This window comes from Gorilla gorilla, chromosome 22 (assembly GCF_029281585.2).
Source record: "Gorilla gorilla gorilla isolate KB3781 chromosome 22, NHGRI_mGorGor1-v2.1_pri, whole genome shotgun sequence".
Taxonomy (NCBI): domain Eukaryota; kingdom Metazoa; phylum Chordata; class Mammalia; order Primates; family Hominidae; genus Gorilla; species Gorilla gorilla.
This window is the reverse complement of record NC_073246.2, coordinates 35,210,324-35,231,739: the sequence shown is the minus strand read 5'-3', so window position 1 is coordinate 35,231,739 and position 21,416 is coordinate 35,210,324. Positions and strand designations below refer to the sequence as shown.

At 40.1% G+C, this 21,416-nt stretch overlaps 1 protein-coding gene and 1 pseudogene across 1 annotated transcript in view; both read right to left on the bottom strand.

The window, feature by feature from the left end:
- The window catches only part of IFNAR1 (interferon alpha and beta receptor subunit 1), a 34,119-nt gene extending 17,221 nt beyond the window's left edge, over positions 1–16,898 (bottom strand). Inside the window, exons 1-3 of the mRNA XM_004062716.5 lie at positions 16,671–16,898; positions 6,310–6,433; positions 810–985 (exon numbers count right to left, since the gene is read on the bottom strand). Coding sequence (XP_004062764.3) covers positions 810–985; positions 6,310–6,433; positions 16,671–16,746 — 376 coding nt within the window. The 5' untranslated portion in view covers positions 16,747–16,898. The remainder of the gene's footprint in view (positions 1–809; positions 986–6,309; positions 6,434–16,670) is intronic.
- Positions 6,791–16,599, bottom strand: LOC109024436 (upstream stimulatory factor 1-like; annotated as a pseudogene).
- Positions 16,899–21,416: the final 4,518 nt, after the last annotated feature.

The window sequence follows — 21,416 nt, the reverse complement described above, 5'->3', positions numbered from 1 at the left end:
TGGCTCACGCCTGTAATCCCAGCACTTTGGGAGGTTGAGGTGGGCAGATCACCTGAGGTTGGGAGTTTGAGGTCAGCCTGACCAACATGGAGAAACCCTGTCTCTACTAAAAATACAAAATTAGCCGGGCATGGTGGTGCATGCTGGTAATCCCAGGTACTCGGGAGGCTAAGGCGGGAGAATCACTTGAACCCAGGAGGCAGAGGCTGTAGTGAGCTGTGATTGTGCCATTGCACTCCAGCCTGGGCAACAAGAACAAAACTCTGTCTCAAAAAAAAAAAAAAAAAAAAAAAAAAGAAAGAAATAACAACGATAAACCTATTTTATGGTAACAAACATTTGCCAGAAGGAACATAGAAACTTCAGAGTAGTGCTGTTTTACATTTTTTTTCCAAATCTTTTGAATGTTTGGATTAATAAAGAAGGCAGATGAATTTCACATTGAATTCTACGTTAAATCAGTGACCACATCACTACATCACACATCAAACAGCCTCCTCTGGAAAACTCCACTGTGAATACAAGAAAGAACAGAAATAAAAAAGGCAAGTAAGTCTTAGATTTGTCATAAATATAGCTTTGTCTTTATGGCCCCCTGAAAGGGCCTTGAGGATCACTCTTTGAGAACCACTATTACAGGGAAAGTAGGACAAATGGAGCCATAGCAGGAAGAAGATATAGGTTTAAGGGAATTTTTGTTCTTTTTAAAAGATGTTAGATTTTGCATCATGCAAATGAATGGCTTGGAAAGTGAACTGCTCTGGTAATATTTACTAAAGAATATAATTCAGCTAGCAACTTTTTCTTACCTTTGCGAAATGGTGTAAATGAGTCAACCTCATACCATGAAGAAGTGTTTTCTTTTTCTGCTCTTATACGCAATTTAATTTCTTCATAAACATTCAGCTTGAGTGAAGAAAAGTTGCATTTGGTACTAGTAATATTCTGACACCCAGACAATTTTATCCAATTATCCATCCCAGGTCTTTAAAGAAAAAAAACAAATGAATGAGTGAGCAAATGTATAAATGTAAGTGTCAAATACTTTCTATTTACTGGTATAAGAGTTATTTCTTAACTCTTAATAACTCTTGTTTAAGAGTTATTTCTATTTTTGGTTTAAGAGTTATTTCTTCTACTTGAGCTAATGTCCTATTAACATTTTAGCATACACCCTTCCACTCTTTTTCAATGCATATAAGCCAAGTTATTACTTATAAAACTGAATTTTACAATACAGTTCTTCATATAATTTTGTGGGTGGTTGCTTCAGGAAGCAGAGAAATAAATGACCCATAAGGTAAAAGTGGATTTAGTATGTTGGCTCTGTTAAAAATAGCTGTGTGACTTTTAGTAAACTATTTTGTGTTTCTGGATCTTATCTTCCTTATTGAAAGTTTGGAGCCTGGTCAACATAGCAAACCCTGTCTCTAAGAGAAATGAAAAAAAAAAAAAAAAGGCAAAGCAGGGCATGGTGGCACGTGCCCACAGTCCTAGCTACTGGGTAGGCTGAGGTGAGAGGGTCATTTGAGCACAGGGGTTCAAGGCTGTAGGCTGCAGGCTGCAGTAGGCTATGATCATATCACTGCACTCCAGCCTCAGCAACCGAGCAAGACCCTGTCTCTAATAAAATAAAATTAAATAGAAACTGGGGAATTGGATTTGATGATTCCTTTCTGACCTCCTCCTATGAATAGACTTACCTTCCCTAAGAAAGACCTCAGAATCAGTATGGTTTCAAGGTTTCCTCTGCCCTTTCCAAAAGCAAACCATCCCTTCTGCTTGCCTGTCTCCATAATTTCTTCTATTACATCATCAGAAACCACAAAACTGAAAATGTTTACATAAACAAATAAATTTTTGGAAGTGGAACTGGCCAATCAGAAAGCTGAAGTGATATTAGATTCTTCCTTTCAAAAAAGGGGCAAACATGAAGAATAAAGTGGGCATGGAGTGCCTAAAGCAGAAAAGGACATGTTGCCCAGAAAGGGGAAGAAGAGCTTGCAGGGAAAGTGAGGGATAGAAATGAACTTAGCAGATTTCACTTTTTTTTTTTTTTTTGAGACAGAGTCTTACTCTGCTGCCCGGGCTGGAGTGCAGTGGAGCAATCTCGGCCCACTGCAACCTCCACTTCCTAGGTTCAAGCAATTCTCCTGCCTCAGCCTCTCGACTAGCTGTGATTACAGGCGTGTGCCACCACGTCTGGCTAATTTTTGTATTTTTTTTTTTTAGTAGAGATGGGGTTTTGCCATGTTGGCTAGACTGATCTTAAACTCCTCACCTCAGGTGATCTGCCCACCTCAGCCTCCCAAAGTGCTGGGATTACAGGCGTGAGCCACCATGCCCGGCCAATTTAGCAGATTTCAGAACTTTTACCTATGTTAAGCCCACTGACCATAAGTAGCAGAGAAACTATCTTCTGGGAAGGCATTTTTGTCAAGCCTAATTCATTAGCTGATTTATTTATTTTTAATAATATCACAGATGCCATTTTAAAGACGATTTAGATATTAGAAACCAGAGATAATACCAAAATAATTTTGTTGCTGAACCAAATACAAGTCTACCTTGTTTTTCAAAATGGAAACATTTTTAAGAAATTACCAAGAATATACACTAGCATATGAAATACTTCATTCTTGGCCAGTTTTCACTTCCACTTTTACATATCTGAGGCCTGAGATTAGAGCTGGCATTAAAAATACCTTAAACATTCTTGAAAAGGTTCCACATCAGAATCTATTTCTAAAAATCCAGAAACTCTCATTATAAACAGAAAACCTTATCAAAAATTTAAAACTTAATATAATTTCAACCCAACCTCACTGTTTACATCTGTCTTTCCTATTTCAGGAGATGCTGATGCATGCTCCATTAAAACTGTTTCACATCTAATCAAGATATTGCAGCAGAAGCTACTTTTATATTTTCTTAAAAAAATCATTATTGGCCGGGTGCGGTGGCTCACACCTGTAATCCCAGCACTTTGGGAGGCTGAGGGGGGTGGATCACTTGAGATCAGGAGTTCGATTTCAGCCTGATCAACATGGAGAAATCCCGTCTCTACTAAAAATACAAAATTAGCCGGGCGTGGGGGTGCATGCCTGTAATCCCAGGCACTCCGGAGGCTGAGACAGGAGAATCGCTTGAACCCGGGAGGCGGAGGTCGCGGTGAGCCGAGATTGCGCCATTGCACTCCAGCCTGGGCAACAGAGCAAGACTCCGTCTCAAAAAAACAACAACAACAACAACAAAACTATTATCATATGCAATAATTAGCTCAGAACAGAATATGAAATATGAATATGTAACTAATGTAATATTTACTTCATGAAATCCATTTCATAATATAACTTCATGCCATCTTTGCCTCTCCTGTTCACTGAGGCATTCTAAGCAGTCAGAAGAGTGTTTGGCATGAAATATATTCAATATTTGTTGGGTTTTTTTTTTTTTTTTGAGATGAAGTCTTGCTGTCACCCAGGCTGGAGTGCAGGGGCACGATCTCAGCTCACTGCAACCTGTGCCTCCTGGGTTCAAGCGATTCTCCTCCCTCAGCCTCCCGAGTAGGTGGGATTACAGGCACGCACCACCACATCTGGCTAATTTTTGTATTTTTAGTAGAGACGGGGTTTCACCATGTTGGTCAGGCTGGTCTCGAACTCCTGACTTCAGGTGATCCACCTGCCTTGGCCTCCCAAAGTGCTGGGATTACAGGTGTGAGCCACCATGCCCAGCCTTTTTTAACTTTTTAATAACAGCCATTCTGACTGTGGGGAGACAATATCTCATGGCAGGTTTCGTTTGCATTTCTCTGATGATTAGAGTGATGTTGACCATTTTTTCACACACCTGTTGGCCACTGTATGTTTTCTTTTGAAAAATATCTATTCCTATCTTTTGCCTACCTTTTGATGGATTTGGGTTTTGCTGTTGATTGTTTTAGTTCCTTGGATATTAAGCTCTTGTTGGATGCATATTTTGCAAATAGTTTCTTTATACAAGTAACATTAAATAAGGGTATCTGAAATAATTCCTTCTCTACCTAAAATAGTTGTTCATAAGGAAATTCCAAACTAAGGGAAAAAACAAAACTGGTAACCGAACTCAAAGTTCAATTTAATGAAAATCTCTAGAGATAAAAAATTTTAAATTATCAATTCTAAGAAAAGTCATATATGAATTTGTGTGTGTATATACATATACATATAGCGTGTATATGTATATATAGTGTGTATATGTATGTATACACAATGTGTGTATATGTATATATACAGTATGTATATATATAGTGTATATATGTATGTATACAGTATGTATATAGTGTATATATGCATATATACAGTGTGTATTTGTTTATATATGCATACACAATTACTGAAGCTGTGAGATTCATATGCCAGTTTTAGTTACAACTTGAGAATAGTGTCACAGCTGTGGCTGAAGTGGTGGGCTCCTGGTTCCGGAGGGCCTAATGCCTTATTTCTTCATTGCCTGCTTTTTCTTGGACAGGGGAACATGGTCGGCAGGTGGGGCCCCAACACATAACTGGAAGGCAAAGTATTGTACTTCCTGATCTGTGTTCCCTTCTATATTCCTCCTTCTGCCTGCCTCTCCTCTTGAATAATTAAGTAGAAAGTACTAAGGAAGAGACATCGACACTCCAGAAAAACTGAGTCTTTAGAAATGCAAGGTCCAATATATTGATTTTTATTTTATTTTATTTATTTATTTCTGAGATGGAGTCTTGCTCTGTCTCCCAGGCTGGAGTACAGTGGTGCAAACTTGGCTCACAGCAACCTCTGTCTCCTGGGTTCAAGCGATTCTTCTGCCTCAGCTTCCCAAGTAGGTGGGATTACAGACACATGCCACCATGCCCAGTTAACAATATATTTACAAAGTGTATCTAGGCCAGGGCAGTGGCTCACGCCTGTAATCCTAGCACTTTGGGAGGCTGAGGTGAGCAGACCACCTGAGGTAAGGAGTTTGAGATCAGCCTGGCTAACATGGCGAAACCCCATCTCTACTAAAAATAAAAAAATTAGTCAAACATGGTGGCATGTGCTTGCAATCCCAGCTACTCGAGAGGCTAAGGCAGGAGAATCGCTTGAAACCGGGAAGTGGAGGTTGCAGTGAGCCAAGATTGTGCCACTGCACTCCAGCCTGGTCAACACAGCAAGACTCCATCTCAAAAAAAAAAAAAAAAAAGTGTATCTAAAATTAAAATATAGTATATCATGGAGATAATAGGAAAGCCTGATCACAGGAAACCTGGTGGCCTATTCCAAGGTCTTCGATGGGCCTCTTGGAGTACAATGCCATATCTTCAAGATATACCCTAGCTCAGACCCCAACTTATATTGAAAGAAGCTGGAGCTGGAGAGGATGTGGAGAAATAGGAACACTTTTACACTGTTGGTGGGACTGTAAACTAGTTCAACCATTGTGGAAGTCAGTATGGTGATTCCTCAGGGATCTAGAACTAGAAATACCATTTGACCCAGCCGTCCCATTACTGGGTATATACCCAAAGGACTATAAATCATGCTGCTATAAAGACACATGCACACGTATGTTTATTGCGGCATTATTCACAATAGCAAAGACTTGGAACCAACCCAAATGTCCAGCAATGATAGACTGGATTAAGAAAATGTGGCACATATACACCATGGAATACTATGCAGCCATAAAAAATGATGAGTTCATGTCCTTTGTAGGGACATGGATGAAATCGGAAATCATCATTCTCAGTAAACTATCGCAAGAACAAAAAACCAAACACCGCATATTCTCACTCATAGGTGGGAATTGAACAATGAGAATACATGGACACAGGAAGGGGAATATCACACTCTGGGGCCTGTTGTGGGATGGGGGGAGGGGGGGGATAGCATTGGGAGATATACCTAATGCTAGATGACGAGTTAGTGGGTGCAGCGCACCAGCATGGCACATGTATACATATGTAACTAACCTGCACATTGTGCACATGTACCCTAAAACTTAAAGTATAATAATTAAAAAAAAAAAAAAAAAAAGAAGCTGGAACACCCAGAAGAAAGAAGGAATGGCTATGGGTTAGAGACGCTGTCTACCACCCTCATCCCCAATTTTTTGCTTCAACACCCAAAGATATATTTGACTAAGTCTCTACAGAAACAAAGTTAAAAATATTATGTAAAATAGGCCTAACATTTCTAAAAAACAGAAAAACCAAATACTTTCCAAATCTGAAAATTATGGTGTTGTTAAACTTCTAAAAATTATTCAGGTCATTCTGACAAATCAGTAAGTAGAGTCACATACTTTTGATAATCGAATGAAAAAGTCACATTCCCGACAGACTCATTGCTCCTGTTCCACCTCAGGATAAAGTTGTCATCTATGATGTCGACCTCTACTTTTTGAGGAGATTTTAGATTTTTTCCACCTATAAAAGCAACAAGAAATAAGAACATTATATACAAACTGTACAGATATTCTAAATGTTATTCTATCCCTCACATCCCTGATTAAAGAATGAATACGGTGAAACATAATGAAGTATATTTTAAAAATCTAAAAAACTAATGATTGCTCCCAGCACAGGGATGCTGATAATTACATTTCTGCATCTGAGAGAGCTGAAAAAAGAGTTGATTTTTTTTTCCTCTTTGAAATAGAGTTGTCTTTTAATGAAAAAACAAATGGTCTCTGTATAAAAACAGAATTTTTCTTGGTCTTAGAAGTGACACCGATGAGTCACTCTTATGATGAGGTTCAACTGTTTTATGGCCTCAATTTGATTTCACATTGTATGTTCATAGATAGATAGAGATGCTTCTTGACTTACAATGGTGTTACGTCCAAATAAATAAGGTTGAGTCCTAGGGGCAATCAAGTGCTGGCTTCCTCCCTGCAGTACTCCTTGTGGTGACATCATCACAAATAATTGACCAGTGCCAGGAAGAGTCACCTGCCCAGGCAGTGCCTCTGAGCCCTGGGTAGTAACAACAGCAGCTGTACTCCCTGATGTGGTACCCCCTGCCCCATCTCCCACTGCAGGGGTGGGAAAGTATAGTGTATCTCAGCAGCTTTCCCCTCTGTGTTAACTGCATCATAACTGGTGATATCACCCTGGATCACCACCTGGGTCACGAAATGAGTGGCAGGATAGCCACTGATGGCACCAGTGCCTTCAGTCTGGACATCTAGCTGCCCCTCACACACCTGGATCACCCTGCGCATCACTTGACACTGGGGTCAGGGAAGGTGGCAGCTGACTGGATGCTGGCAATAGCCCCACTGGCTGGGTCTTCCCCAGTAGCCATTGCACCTGCCTGAATCTGCACTGTCCCCTCTGTCTAGTGCCCTTTCATTTCACCTTTCAGGACTTCCTTAAGCATTTCTTGCAGGGCAGTTCTAGCGGTAATGAACTCCCTTAGCTTTTGTCTATCCAAGAACATCTTAATTTCCTTATGCTTTTGAAGGACAATTTTGCCGTACACAGGGTTTTGAGTTTTTTGGTTTTGTTTTTTTTAGCACTTTGAATACACTGGTCTCCAAAGTATCACGTGAGAAATCTGCTGATCATGTTATCAAAGATCCCTTGTGTATGACAAGTCACTTCTCTGTCTTTGGCTTTCAAAAGTTTAACTGTTTCTTGGTGTGGTCTCTTTGAGTTCACTGTACTTGGAGTTTGCTGATCTGTCCGAAGCTGAGAGTGGGGTGCTGAAGTCCCCAACTACTATTATATTGGAGTCTATCTTTCCCTTTATGTATAGTAATATTTACTTTATATATCTGGGTGCTCTGGTGTTGGGTACATGTATGTTTAGAATTGTTATATCCTCTTGCTGAATTGGTCCCTTTATCATTATATAATAACCTTCTTTGTCTGTTTTTACAGTTTTTGACTTAATGTCTGTTTAATCTGAAATAAGTATAGCAATTCCTGACAGCTTTTGGTTTCCATTTGCTTGGAATAACTTTTGCCATCCCTTCAATTTCAGTTTATATGTGTCTTTATAGGTGAAGTGGGTTTCTTATAGAAAGCATATAATTGAGTCATTTAAAAAATATTCATTTAGCCAGTCTCTTTAAGTATGGAATTTAATCCATTTACATTTAAGATTATTATTGATATTTGAGCACTTACTTTTGTCATTTTGTTAATAGTTTTCTAATAATATCCTTTGCCCCTTTCTTCCTCTCTTATTATTTATCATTGTGGTTTGATGGTTTGATAAGGTTTAATTCTTTTCTCTTTCTCCTTTGTGTATCTGCCCTATCAGTGAGTTTTATACTTTTCCATGTTTTCAAGATACTGACTGCTCTCTTTTCACTTCCAGATGTAGGACTCCCTGGAGCATTTCTTATAAGGCTGGTCTAGCAGTGATGAATTCCCTCAGTTTTTGCTTGTCTGGGAAAAACTGTATTTCTCCCTCATTCCTGAAGGATAGTTCTGCTGGTCATAGCATTCTTGGCTGTTTGAGTATATCATCCCATCCTCTTCTGTACTGTAAGGTTTCTGTGAAGAAATCTGCTGTTAGCTGAATGGGGATTTTCTTAAATGTGACTTGATGCCTTTCTCTTGCTATTTTTAGAATTCTCTCTCTGTCTTTGACTTTTGACAACAGATAATAATGTGCTTTGGAGAGAACCTTTTTGGGTTAAATCTATTTGGGAATCATTGAGCTTTCTGGATCTGGATGTCTGTATCTCTCTCCAGACTTGGGAAGTTTTCAGCTATTATTTCATTAAATAGTTTGTATATGCCTTTTACCTTTTCTCCTCTTTCTGTAACTTACATAGTATGAACGTTTGTTCCTTTAATGATGTCCCATAAGTCTTGTAGGGTTTCACTTGTTTTTTCTACAACTGAGTAATATCAAATGGTATATCTTCAAGTTCAGAGATTCTTTCTTCTGCTTTACCAAGTCTGTTATTGAAGCTCTTTATTGTATTTTTTAAATGTAATTCATTGAATTCTTCAACTGTAGGATTTGTTTGGTTCTTTTTCATCATGTTTTAATTTTTTTGTTGAATTTTTTGTATTGTGAATTGTTTTCCTGATTCATTGAACTATCTGTATTTTCTTGTATCTTGTTGAGTTTCCTTAAGATCATTAGTTTGAATTCCTTTTCCAGCAATTTGTTGATCTTCTTTTCATTGGGCCACCATTAGAGTGTTCTTACTTTCCTTTGGTGGTGTCATATTTCCTTGCTTTTTCATGTTTTTGTGTCTCTGTGTTGATAGGATAATTACCTCTTCCAAACTTTACAGACAGTGGCTTTCAAAGATAAAGTCTTTTATTAGCAGTTGGGTTTCAGTATGCTGGTTTCGAAGGGTGTGGTGACTGTTTCCTGACAGATGCAGTGGTATGGTAAAGCAGCTGCTTTACCTGTGTTCAATGTCAGTAGTAAATGGGTGCCTCAGGGGCCTAGGCTGCAGAAGTTTGTGGCAGTGGTAGTGTAGGTTGTTAATGTTCTCAGTGTTGAAGGCTTTTAGGATCCTCCTATTCTTATCTTCCCCACAATGGGGAGACTCAGCCAAGGCGATACCTCTTGGTGTCAGGTCTGACAGGGGCTATATATATATGCAGCTGCAGCAGCTCTTGATTCCAGATGAAGGTATTCAGAGTGGCTACTGGGCAAAGGTCCTAGGCTCAGGATCTCACAAACCTATTGAGACACTTGGTTGCTGAGGTGGGTTTGCTCTCTGTGGCAGGGCTTGGACGTAGTTGCTCATAGAGCCAGGATTTGTGACCTGGAGGTGCTTCCTGGCAGCTCAGGCCCAGAGAATGGGTTGTAGCTTTGATTCTACCCCTATGGGGGTCAGGGCATGGCACTGGCCTGACTATAAAGAAGGTGTTCTCTGGAGGTTTGGGCCTGGGGAGCAGGGTATGGTTTTAATTTGGGAATATGAGCTAATAGGGCTCAGTGGCAACACAGGTCCCAAGGGATGAGGCACCATGAAGTCATGACTCTAAATCTTGGAATAGCTGGGGATAAGCAGTACCCCAGACTGTGAGGCCAGGTGTAGCAGCAGCAGCAAGTACTACAAAATGGTGAAGCACAGCTGTTGTCTGGGCTGGGAATGGGGGGTAGGGAACAGCACAGTGATGACTCCACTCCTCAGAGTGTCTCAGCAGCTCAGGCTCTAGAAGACTAGTCCAGCTCCAGGGAAGCGGGGTACTACAGTTGTTTGGCCTGTAGAACAGGGTGTCTCAGCTCAGCCACTGCTCTGTTTCCCTGAGACATAGGGTACTACATCAGCTCAGCCCTGGGATGCATAGCTGCTCGGCTTGGCCAGGGCACTGATTCTGCAGGGAGTGATGTGCTCCTTCAGCTGAGGCCCGGGGAGTGTGACTGCTCTGGGTGGTTCAGGCCCTGTTTCCCTGGAATGCCGTATACCACTTCAGCTTAGGCACGGGGGTGCATGACTGCTCTGGGTGGCCAAGGTAGTGTGTTCCCAGGAAATAGGATACTGCTTCAGCTCTAGCCCAAGGGCGGTGGGGTAGGAGTAGGTGGAGTAGTTCCACCTCTGCTTGACCCCACAGGGAAGGGTGTAACAGCTGCTTAAAGTTTAGCTTAGGGATGTTGAGCCACCAGCCTGGCGTGGTTCAGATGAAAGGAAGCCATGGCTACAAGTCCCCAAAGCAAGACACACTCCAGAAGTACTTCCAGTTCCAAGGTGGAGTGGCACAGTAGCTGTGTGGGCCACAGCAGGTGGAGCACAGTGTTGGCTCCTTCTCTGGAGGGAACACAGCTGTGCAGACTCTAGGCAGCTTCCTCAGCTTGGCTTAGTTGCGGACTCTAAGGAACCCCAGTGGTGAGATCTGTTGGTGCCCATGGTGTAGCTGGGATCTTCTTGTTTATCTCCTTGCCATAGGAAGAAGTTCCTCCTGGTTCCCAGATGATCCTAGGAATCCTGGCATTTCCTCCCATTCTCCATGTGGCCATCCCACTTTTCTCTGCTCACTAGGATTTCTGTTACTTCTTTGATACACTCTAGCACTCTTAGTTAAGTTTGCTAAAAGGTAGTTGTTTATTTGTTGTTCTGGCTGTCTTATGAGGGGATGAGCAGAAGGGGCTTCTAGTTGGTCATCTTGCTAACATCACTCTCCCAGACTACATTGTGTGTGTGTGTGTTTGCTTTGTTTAATTGCTGTTTAATTGTTGTTAATCCTGTGCCAAGGATCAGCTTGAGCTATAAACTTAAGGTCTCTCCTGAGCCTTTCCCTAGGTATGTACAGTGACTTTCTAATTTTCCCCATAAATGCAGTTGTTTTTAAATGTCCTAGTCTTTAATATCTGGCTCCCAAAAGTGAAAGAGAAAAATGAAGCAGAGGGAGATTTCTAGCCCTTTAAATCCATGGGGCAGGGGAGTGAGTGGGGAGGGGGTTGTAACAATGAGTAAGGTGTAACAACAACAACCGCCCATCTCTTTGCACTTTTGTGACGAGAAGGAGCAATGAGCAATCAAGAGCACAGATCCCAGATATCTGGATGGTGGGTTTCTTTTTGCCCACCTGATTCCTGTAAGTTGTGTGCAGATTGCTCTAATAACGTGCACAGCTGTCTGCTAAGGGTTGAGAGGTGGAAGATGGGTAGCTGCTACTGTACTAAGAGCTCAAATAGACCAAAATTAACTGCAATTTACCATCTAAGCCTGTCCCCTGGAAGTTGCAAGCCTCCAATAGACTCCAGAGTTCCAAAATAGTTACATCAGATTCTGCCAGTACAATTCTTGTCTAGGTGAGGAGACAGATTCCTGGTGCTTTCTACTCTGCCATCTTTCCAGAATCCTCAAAAGAAGTATTTGTAAAAACTGCTTCTTTGTGTTAAACATAAATCTCCAACTAGATTGCAAGTTCCTTAAGGGCAGAATCTATATCGCTTCATACTTGATTTGCATTTTTTCAGAGTATCCAGCATAATGGTGCATTCACAGGAACTCCTTAAATATCATAAAGGACTGATCTCTCACTTTGATAAGTTATATATTTTTTAAAAGATCAGCTTTTAAATTTATTTATGGTTCCTACAATATTTCTTTTACTTCTGCCTTGGGGCAATCATGTTATCTTGTTGTAGACTTGTTCTACCATAGGGGTTCTTGTATAGAACTTTCTTAATTGAGATAGCTTCTTGCTCTTTCCAGTTAGATCTTATAGTATGGGGTCAAAAGGGGAGACAGCTGAGAAAACACTTTTTTTTTTTTTAATTTAATGTGGTACCCATCAGGTCTCCCCATCCTTAATTTTCTGTTTCATACTTGGAGTCTCTAAAACTTCATCCCTGAATAGAATACACCACATCCCCTTATCCTACTCTAGAATTCTTAAGTTGCTTCTCATCCATTTGTTAGAATTTATAGATTCTATGCAGCCAAAGGGTAGCAACTGGGTTTACAGAGTTTAACAAAAGATCTGATGGCATTTGTGGTATTTACAATATCTTGTGCAGAATATTATAATTCTAGTAATTTTGGGCCTTGAGACAAGAATAGAAAATGTTATAGGGTACAGCTAGTGATTTCCTCAGGGAGAAAAAAAATCCTTTACTGCTAAAAGAAGGAGACCCTGAAGTTACAGGCATGTTGGCATTTGGAAGACCAACGAATAACTGACTGATAAATGGACAGGGGCTTGGAAATAAAGTTATTAAACAGGATTTTAGTTTTCACAGATTTTGCTCTATTAGTATTGGCAATCTCCTTTTAATAATTTTTTCATAAATTGTTATGTAACATTAACATACAATATATTAATTTACTAGTATATTAAAATGTTTTATATTAGTATATTAACAATTAATTACCCCACATGTAAATGTATAAATGGACATTTAATCTAATATATATATAATGCATTTATAATTTTGGTTGCTTTCAACCTTTCACATTCATCTTCATGACCAAAATGGTTTACTATATCTTTAAGTCTGACATAAATCTAAATATAGATATCTGTACAAATATGTAAGTAAATGTCTTCCCATATTTTGGATAGTTTTCTTAATCTAGAGTCCTAGAATTGCATTTACTAGGCTAAAAGGTATATTTATACAACTTCTGAAAGACTGAGCAACATTACAATCTCACTGAGATAACTTTCAGGATCAGCTTGAGCTGTAAACTTAAGGTCTTGAGTTTTCAACATGATTTTTTTTGGGGAAAAAGTAGATAGTTACGTAAACCAAAAATAAACTTCTAAGTCCCCCAACCATCAGAATGGACCCCTTCTCCTCACCAAGGGCATTCCAAAGCTAACCTGAAAAACTACTTCAGGCCATGATGCGAAGTGAGGTTTGGATATGCCTCATTATACCCTCCTCTCTTCTGGAATTCAGAAAAAGCTAACCACCATTAACAACAACACAGAGGTTAAGTTTCACCATAAACAGTTACAATCTATTCTTTCTGAAGCCTGCTATATGCAGGCCTCATCTGCATCAAGGGTGTCCACTCTTTTTGCTTCCGTGGGCCACACTGGAAGAACAACTGTCTTGGGCCACACACAAAATACACTAACAATATCTGATGAGCTAAAAACAAACAAACAAACAAACAAAAAACAGAAAGAAAACAAACAAAACAAAAACCCCTCATGTTTTAAGAAAGTTTACGAATTTGTGTTGGACTGCATTCAAAGCCATCATGGGCTGCACGCGGCCAGTGGGCTGTGGGTTGGACAAGCTTGATCTGCATGATAAAATTTTGGTCTCCACAACTGCTTAGGACATCCCAGACATTCCTTTCCATTGATTTCAACCAATTACCAATCAGAAAATCTTTAAATCTACCTATGACCTGGAAGCCTTGCTTTGAGTTGTCCTGCCTTTCCAGATTGAACCAATCAAATGTACATCTTAGATGTACTGATTGATATATTACATCTCCCTAAAATGTATAAAAGCAAGCTGGACCTTGACCACCATGTGCACATGTGGCCAGGACCTCTTGAGGCTGTGTCATGAATGCATCCTTAACCTTGGCAAAATAAACTTTCTAAGTTGATTTCAGACCAGTCTCAGATATTTTTGGGCTCACAGTTAACTGAAAGATACTGGTAATTAGGCCCTTAACATACAAGTGGACAATCAGGAATTAAAATTGTTTGGCCTTTGGGAAAACAGTCTAGTCTGGTTAAGCCCCAAGGCTATTAGGCCAGACTCAGGATTTGACTTCCCACTCCTCCACGGACTGGCCTATACAGCCTCAGGCAAGTTACTTGATCTCTCCGTTGCTCAGTTTCCTTGTCTGTTAACTAAGGATAACAGTATCTACACTGCTCTGAAAGCTTAATGAGTTTATACCTTTAAAACACTTAGATTAGTGCCTGGTACACAGCTAAGAGCTTAAGAAATGATAAATGCCTATAAATTATATCTTGCCACCTGTCCGCTAACCTAATTTTAAATTAATTTCTTAATGCACACCCTCCTGGAATGTCAATTTTATATGAAAATTCTGGGAAAGCTCTTTTCACATCAAACCAAACATGAGTTTAATCCAAGTTTTTCATAAACAAAAGACTTCAAAGAAATTACTATGGGATGCACCAGGACCCTAGTACCCACATCCTAGGAAAAGTATACTACATATTTGTGGAAAAGTTTGAGAAATAGGATATCATGTACCACACAGGTATATGGTTTCCTAAGCCAACAGGTAAAGTATTTTGAACTCACTTGCAGGCTCACAGACCACCAGGACTCCTGCACTGGGATGCTAGCCCTGATTCTCTTTGGGTACCCCTCCTCACTACAAAATTACCTCTCACTCTCTATCAACCTTGTAATAGTTGCCATTCCCCCATGCATCCCAAGTAAGTATGAAGAATTTCAGCAAATTAGCCTGGTGACGCCCTGCCTTTGTATTTTTCTTTTATTATTTTTGTAAAAGAAAAAAAAAATCTCAGGACCTCTCCCAACTTTCTTTTTTTTTTTTTTTTTTTTTTTGAGACGGAGTCTCGCTCTGTCGCCCAGCCTGGAGTGCAGTGGCGTGATCTCCGCTCACTGCAAGCTCCGCCTCCCGCCTCTCCCAACTTTCTTACGCAAAAGGGAAGTTAGTTAAGCCCAGAGGCCAAGTGACTGCAACACCCTCTTCCAAATGAATGGCTATTACTAGCATTATGCTTCAGCCAAATCCCCAAGGAAGGATAAAAAGACTCAGCCATCTGCAAAGGGCTACCCCCACAGATCATTCATAAGTCAATTCTTTGCTGGTCTCCCATAAACAAGGGGATGCCAACTGTAACTTCAGGTCTACAACAACCTAAGTCTAGTTCCTAAAACTAAAGTCTAAAGCATAAATAGATCGGGCACGGTGGCTCACACCTGTAATCCCAGCACTTTGGGAGGCTGAAGTGGATTGTTTGAGGTCAGGAGTTCGAGACCAGCCTGGCCAACATGGCAAAACCCCATCTCTACTAGAAATACAAAAAATAGCCGGATGTGGTGGCGTGCACCTGTAATTCCAGCTACTCAAGAGGCTGAGGCAGGAGAATCGCCTGAACCTGGGAGGCAGAGGTTGCAGTGAGCTGAGATCACACCTCTGCACACCAGCCTGGGCAACAGGCTGTCTCAAAAAAAAAAAAAAAAAAGTATAAATAAAAATGTCTTCCCATATTTTGGACAGTTTTCTTAGTCTTGGGTCCTAGAATTGCATTTACTAGTTTAAAAAGTATGACTATTTTTATGACTTCTGAAAGACTGAGCAACATTACAATCTCATTGAGATAACATTTCATTGAGTTTTGAACATGATTATTTCTTTGGGAAAAAAGTAGGTAGTTAAGTAAACCAAAAATAAAATTCTAAGCCCCCCAACAGTGTGAATGGACCTCTCCTCTCAACAAATGGCATTCCAAAGTTAACCTGAAAAACTAGTTCAGGCCTTCCACACTGACAATGTCAATTACAAGCTTATCTTCTCAGGTGCAAAACGAAGTCAAGACTCCACCTACCCAGAGGCATCTGCATAACTGACTCCCTTTACTCTCTTTTTCTCTTCAAGACACTCATGGTATCTTAAAACACAGATTTCTTGGGCACTAACTAAATTCTCACAGAACTATTTGCCTTACTGCCTTCCTACCCCACCTCCTGAAAACCTCTGGAAAACCAGTCACAGACGTGTCTGTGGCTCACGTTTTTCCCGGATGCGCCCTGAAGCAGGCTTAGTAAACCTCGAGGACTGACAATTATGCTTCAGTCACTCCGACTGTCATTTTTTATTGGCCTGTATGAATCCTGAGGGCAGAGAAATCCTGGCCACACTTAGCTCACTCCCCCGTGGGACTGGGCGCCTATTCACCAGACTGAGGAAATGCATTTCGGGAAATGTTTTGTTTATTATCAAACAGACCAGCGGAGCCGCGGTACTTTCCCGGAAAGAAGCAAACTCGACACAAAGCTCTGGCACCGCCACTTCACGGGGGTGGGACCCGGGCGCTCCCGAGGACCCGTACACGGCCACAGGCAAGCGGCGAGAGAGGACCCAGAACACCACTTTCTCCTGATTGATTTGCGAGCCCAGGTCGGGTTTAATCTTTGCCGCGGCAAAGTGGACCGAAGGTTTCCCAGACTGGGCGTCTGTCGCCAACAGCATCGCCGCCCCCGTAGCCCAGCTGCGCGCCCTACCTCCCGCCCTGCGCCAAGACTCTCCTCCCCGCCTCTCACCTGCGGCTGCGGACAACACCCATGGCGCCACGGCGACGAGCACTAGGGTCGTCGCGCCCAGGAGGGCGACCATCATCTGGGAGCCGCCGCAGGTCCCACCAGTTACATGTCCGCGCACGCGCCGCTCCTCTCAGCTGCCATCGCCCCGTCCTAAGTCACACCGCCCCTCTGCGCACGCGCTGCCCCTCTTAGCTCTCACCGCCCCTCTACGCACGCGCCGCCTCTTCTGGCACACACCACCCCTCCGCGCACGCGCCGTTCCTCCACGCACGCGCCTTTCCTCCTAGCTAGCGTCCCCTCTCCAAGCTCCCATTGCCCCATCCTAGTTGCAGCACCGCTGTGCGCGCGCGCCTTAGAAATCGCAGGCTTCCTGCATTCTCTTCTTCCTCACTCTTTCCGGCCTGTGGCCGGTCTGGAGCACTTCACCATCGCATTCCAGGACGACTCCCCCTCACAGGAGGCCTTGACTTTCACAGGATCGTGGCACACACCTGCGCAGACCCAGCGACTTTGGAGTTCCCGCGTCTCTTCCCCATGTCTGCAGTCGGAGGGCGCGGTTGGGCTCCTGGTCGCGGCCCGGCGCTCTTCGTTCTCGCCCTTCTCCGCCCGGGGCGCTTGCTGACCCTACAGCCTTGGACAGTGGCGTTGGGAGTCCCCAGCGGTCTGGGAACCAGATGAGGCTGGAAGGAGGAAGTGGCTGAGCGACCAGACCGTTCCTGTGTGCAGAGCGAGAGCGGGGCAGAGGCGGTCGAGCGCTCCTTTTTCGGGCGACTTGGCTGAGGGGCGACATGGTCCCTTGGAGAGAACCGCCACGGGCCCTGGGCCGAGGGGCTCCAAACGGCAGTCGCTAGGCTGTTTTGGTCGTCGGGCTTTATCAGTAAACAATTCGAGCCCACGGTTCGAATGATTATTTAATTAAATTCCTCAGTAATAGATCAAGTGCATTGTGAAAATATGCGAAATAAAATTTAAATGATGAGATAAAATAAGGAATCAAATACATCGTTGTTATAACAACCAAGCAATTAATTAGCAATTACATAATTAAATGAATGTAAAGAACAATGCAATGGAATATATATGCATTCCACATATATATATTCCATATATATATTCCACATATATGTATTCCATATATATATTCCACGTATATGTATTCCATATATGTATTCCACGTATATGTATTCCACGTATATGTATTCCACGTATATGTATTCCTCGTATATGTATTCCACGTATATATTCATATATATGTATTCCATATATATTCCATATATATATTCCATATATATTCCATATATATATTCCATATATATATTCCATATATATTCCATATATATATTCCATATATATTTATTCCATATATATATTCCATATATATTTATTCCATATATATATTCCATATATATTTATTCCATATATATTCCATATATATTCCATATATATATTCCATATATATTCCATATATATATTCCATATATATTCCATATATATATTCCATATATATTCCATATATATATTCCATATATATTCCATATATATATTCCATATATATTCCATATATATATTCCATATATATTCCATATATATATTCCATATATATTCCATATATATATTCCATATATATATTCCATATATATTCCATATATATATTCCATATATGTATATTCCATATATATATTCCATATATGTATATTCCATATGTATATTCCATATATGTATATTCCATATGTGTATTCCATATATGTATATTCCATATGTGTATTCCATATATGTATATTCCATATGTGTATTCCATATATGTATATTCCATATGTGTATTCCATATATGTATATTCCATATGTGTATTCCATATATGTATATTCCATATGTGTATTCCATATATGTATATTCCATATGTGTATTCCATATATGTATATTCCATATGTGTATTCCATATATGTATATTCCATATGTGTATTCCATATATGTATATTCCATATGTGTATTCCATATATGTATATTCCATATGTGTATTCCATATATGTATATTCCATATGTGTATTCCATATATGTATATTCCATATGTGTATTCCATATATGTATATTCCATATGTGTATTCCATATATGTATATTCCATATGTGTATTCCATATATGTATATTCCATATGTGTATTCCATATATGTATATTCCATATGTGTATTCCATATATGTATATTCCATATATATGTATTTCATATATATGTAGTCCATATATATGTAGTCCATATATATGTAGTCCATATATATGTAGTCCATATATATATAGTCCATATATATGTAGTCCATACATATAGTCCATATATATGTAGTCCATACATATAGTCCATATATATGTAGTCCATATATATAGTCCATATATATGTAGTCCATATATATAGTCCATATATATGTAGTCCATATATATGTAGTCCATATATATGTAGTCCATATATAGTCCATATATATAGTCCATATATATATAGTCCATATATGTGTTCCATATATATGTATTCCACATATATATTTTCCATATATATGTATTTTCCATATATATATTTTCCATATATATGTATTTTCCGTATATGTATTTTCCATGTATATGTATTTTCCGTATATGTATTTTCCATATATATGTATTTTCCGTATATGTATTTTCCATATATATGTATTTTCCGTATATGTATTTTCCATATATATGTATTTTCCGTATATGTATTTTCCATATATATGTATTTTCCGTATATGTATTTTCCATATATATGTATTTTCCGTATATATATATTTTCCGTATATGTATTTTCCGTGTATATATATTATTTTCCGTATATGTATTTTCCGTATATATATTTTCCGTATATATATTTTTTCCGTATATATATTTTTTCCGTATATATATTTTTTCCGTATATATGTTTTCCGTATATATATTTTCTGTATATATGTTTTCCGTATATATATTTTCCGTATATATATATATATATTCCATATATATATATATTCCATTGCATTGTTCGAGTTGGAGTCTTGCTCTGTCACCCGGGCTGGAGTGCAGTGGCGCGATCTTGGCTCACTGCAACCTCCGCCTCCCAGGTTCAAGCGATTCTCCTGCCTCAGCCTCCTGAGTAGCTGAGATTACAGCCGTGCGCTATTACGCCCGGCTAGTTTTTGTATTTTTAGTGGAGATGGGATTTCCGCTGTGTTACCCAGGCTGGTCTGGAACTCCTGACCTGAAGTGATCCTCTCGCCTCGGCCTCCCAGAGTGCTGGGATTGCAGGTGTGAATCACCACGCCCAGGGGAAATATGCCTATTTTAAAAACATCTTAGAGGTATAATTTATGTATCATGAAATTCACCCAGTTTGAGTGAATAATGATTTTTAGGCAATCTATCCAGTTGTTAGGTTATCGTTTAAAAAACTTTGAATTATCACTTTATGATTCATCGATTTGGGGGTTTGATTTTGAGTGTGTCACTACTTCGTTTTAACAATATCAAAGGTGGAAAAACACCCCGTGAAGATACGTGGATCCAAATGGAAGAGGAAAAATTCCTGGTTGCAATTACAAAATAATACTTATTTTAAAAGCCTTTCGAACGACTCTGCATGTTTAAATTAAAATTTCCATTTCCTGCTGTCCAAAAGTTCTTGCAAACTAGTTGGAATAGGATGCATTTTTATATTTAGAACAATGAGCTCAAAATGACTGAAACGTTTAATTAGATTTTTAAACACATTGACAATTTCCTCCCCTCCTTTTCTTCCTCCTTTCCTAAGATTTTCAGTCTTCCCCATCTTAATACAACCTATTATAAACATTGAATTGTATTTTAATAAAATTGGATTGTGCTTTAATAAAATTTGCCACAGCTGTGACACCCTGTGGTAAGTACTTCGTGTACTTTAGTTTCAACTTTTTTGCTGTAATAATTTGTTTAAGGATAAGACATGAATTAATTTCCCCTGTGGTGCTAGCTCTGTAACCTTAACCCAGAACCTCCCTTCTCTCCTTTATTCTAGTCAAAACGGTCCATTAGAGGTTGCACTTGCAGTTTTTCCATACAGCATGTTCTTTTTCGCCTTTTTTGGTGGGGAGGGTAGAGGGAGTCTTGCTCTGTTGCCCAGGATGAAGTGCAGTGGCATGATCTCGGCTCCCAGCAACCTCTGCGTCCCCAGTTCAAGCGATTCTTCTGCCTCAGCCTCCTAAGTAGCTGGGACTACAGGCGTGTGCCACTGCGCCTGGCGAATTTTTGTATTTTTAGTAGAGACGGGGTTTTGCCATGTTGGCCAGGCTGGTCTTGAACTCCTGGCCTCAAGTAATCCACCTACCTCAGCCTCCCAGAGTGCTGGGATTACAGGAGTGAGCCACTACACCCAGTCCGGTTTTTACTTTTTGCTTGGAAATAATCTGAAATTACAGAGAAGTTGCAAAAATAGTAAGATAGCTCCCACATACCCTTTGCCCAGATTCAGCAAATCGTTAATATTTTGCCATATCTACACTCCCTCTTTAAATACACATACAAAGTCATGTATGTATGTTATTTATTTTCCTGAACTTCTTTAGCTTTCTTTAATCCAGAGTAATTCCCTGGCCATTGTCTTTCATGTCATGGACATTTTTTTGATTTGGGGATTTTTTTTTTTTTTTGAAAAACACAGGCCAACTATTTTATAGAATGCTTCTCCAATTTGGACTTGTCTGATGGTTTCTCCTGATTAAGTTCAGGTTATGCGTACCTGG